Source organism: Copidosoma floridanum, unplaced genomic scaffold (genome assembly GCF_036245765.1).
Source record: "Copidosoma floridanum isolate Cflo_tuat_1 unplaced genomic scaffold, Cflo_Japanese_pri ptg000027l, whole genome shotgun sequence".
Classification (NCBI taxonomy): domain Eukaryota; kingdom Metazoa; phylum Arthropoda; class Insecta; order Hymenoptera; family Encyrtidae; genus Copidosoma; species Copidosoma floridanum.
In genome coordinates this window covers 9,706,192-9,707,840 of record NW_028321904.1, presented here as the reverse complement: position 1 = coordinate 9,707,840, position 1,649 = coordinate 9,706,192, and the positions used below count along the sequence as shown (strand labels likewise).

Sequence of the window (1,649 nt, the reverse complement as noted above, 5' to 3'; positions counted from 1 at the left end):
AAAAGAAAAATCTCCCTCAAGAGCAGTAGAAGAAGTAGTAAAAGCAGTTCAAAGCACTGAAGACATATGATATGGAGCAAAACCCCTCGTTCTTCTGGTAACCTTAAACGTAAAAAACGCTTTCAACTTAGCAAGATGAAAGGACATGCTTCAAGCTCTGAAATACACATTCAGAACACTAGACTCTCTCTTAGGAGTATTGAAAAATTATGTCAAGGACCACTTCTTGACTTATACGACAACAGAAGGCGAAACAAAGAAGAAAATAACTGCAGTGGCATTCCAGGGTTTCATACTTGAACCCAATTTCTAGAACATGTCGTACAACGGACTACTCTGCCAGGAAATGCCAAAGGATACGTTTTTCGTAGGATTTGTGGACGATGCCGCTGTAGTGATTGTCGAACGCACGATGGAACTAATCCAGATACGACTTAACCAGGTTATGCGGAGAGTAGCTCCATGGATGGAGAACCACGGACTCGAAGTTGCAGCAGGGAATACGGAGATGGTACTATTGACGAGAAAAGAGATGGATACCATCATCCCCCTCAAGGTACAAGAAGAAGAAGTAATGACGAAGGATGCCGTTAAATACCTAAGGGTGACGCTGGATAGAAAACTTACGTTTGGGAGCCACCTTAGGCAAGCAGCAGACAAGGTGGTGGCAAGAGTAGTGGCATTAAGCCGGATCATGCCGAACGTTAGAGGGCCAAAGCCTGCAAAACGCAGGCTCCTTATGTCTACGGCCTAGTCTATCATTTTGTATGGGGCTGAGATATGATGAGATGAGATGAACGTCCAAAAAAAAAAAGTGAAAATCGGCCAAGTTCAAAGAATAGGAGCCTTGAGGAGAGCCTGAGCCTATCGCACAGTCTCAGAGTCTGCAATAATGTTGATAGCGGATGTTATCCCCATCCACCTCCTTATAAGGCAAAGACGATAGAAGCACCTTACGGAGCAGGATCTAGAAAGAATGAAGGCCAAGAAAAACGCCCAGGAAATTACCTGGGAATACTGGCAACATAGATAGTAAGAAAAATCTAGAGATAGATGGACGGCATGCCTGATAAAAGATGTCAAGGAATTGACAGAGCGGAAACTCAGGGAAGTAGATTACTACCTCACTCAATTTCTCTCAAATCACGGATATTTTTGGTCTAGTGTTAATGATAATGATAGAAATAATAATAATAATAATAATAATAATAATAATAATAATAATAATAATAATAATAATAATAAAGATGATGATAATAACGATGATGATGACAATATCAATATTAATTAGTATAATCATAATGGTGTTAATAATTATAACGATAAAATTCTTGGTAATAATAATAACGATGATAGTTATGATGTAAATGATACAAATGATGTTGATGATAATAACGATAATAATAATAGTCACTTTGATAAACACCAAAATGAACGATGATTTTCTGGACGACAGAGGAGAGGTGGTGTGAGCGTGAATCCAGTGCCGTGGGAAAGGCATGGGGTGGTGCTTTTGCTGCGGTGCCCAAGGGGGAAGGAAGGGGGGCGGGGCCTTGGAGGTGGGACAGCTAGGGCGTGGCCTCGGGGCAGTTGGTGTGTGGGATGATGGCTTGAGTGGATGCTCAAGCGCGTGTGGACTCCTTAGATAG

The 1,649-nt window shown here is 41.5% G+C and overlaps 1 protein-coding gene across 1 annotated transcript; it reads left to right on the top strand.

The window, feature by feature from the left end:
• The first annotated feature begins 316 nt into the window (after nucleotides 1-316).
• Nucleotides 317-754, top strand: LOC149373771 (uncharacterized). The gene has a single exon (XM_089595766.1). The coding sequence runs from the start codon at nucleotides 317-319 to the stop codon at nucleotides 752-754; it is 438 nt and encodes a 145-aa protein (XP_089451892.1).
• Nucleotides 755-1,649: the final 895 nt, after the last annotated feature.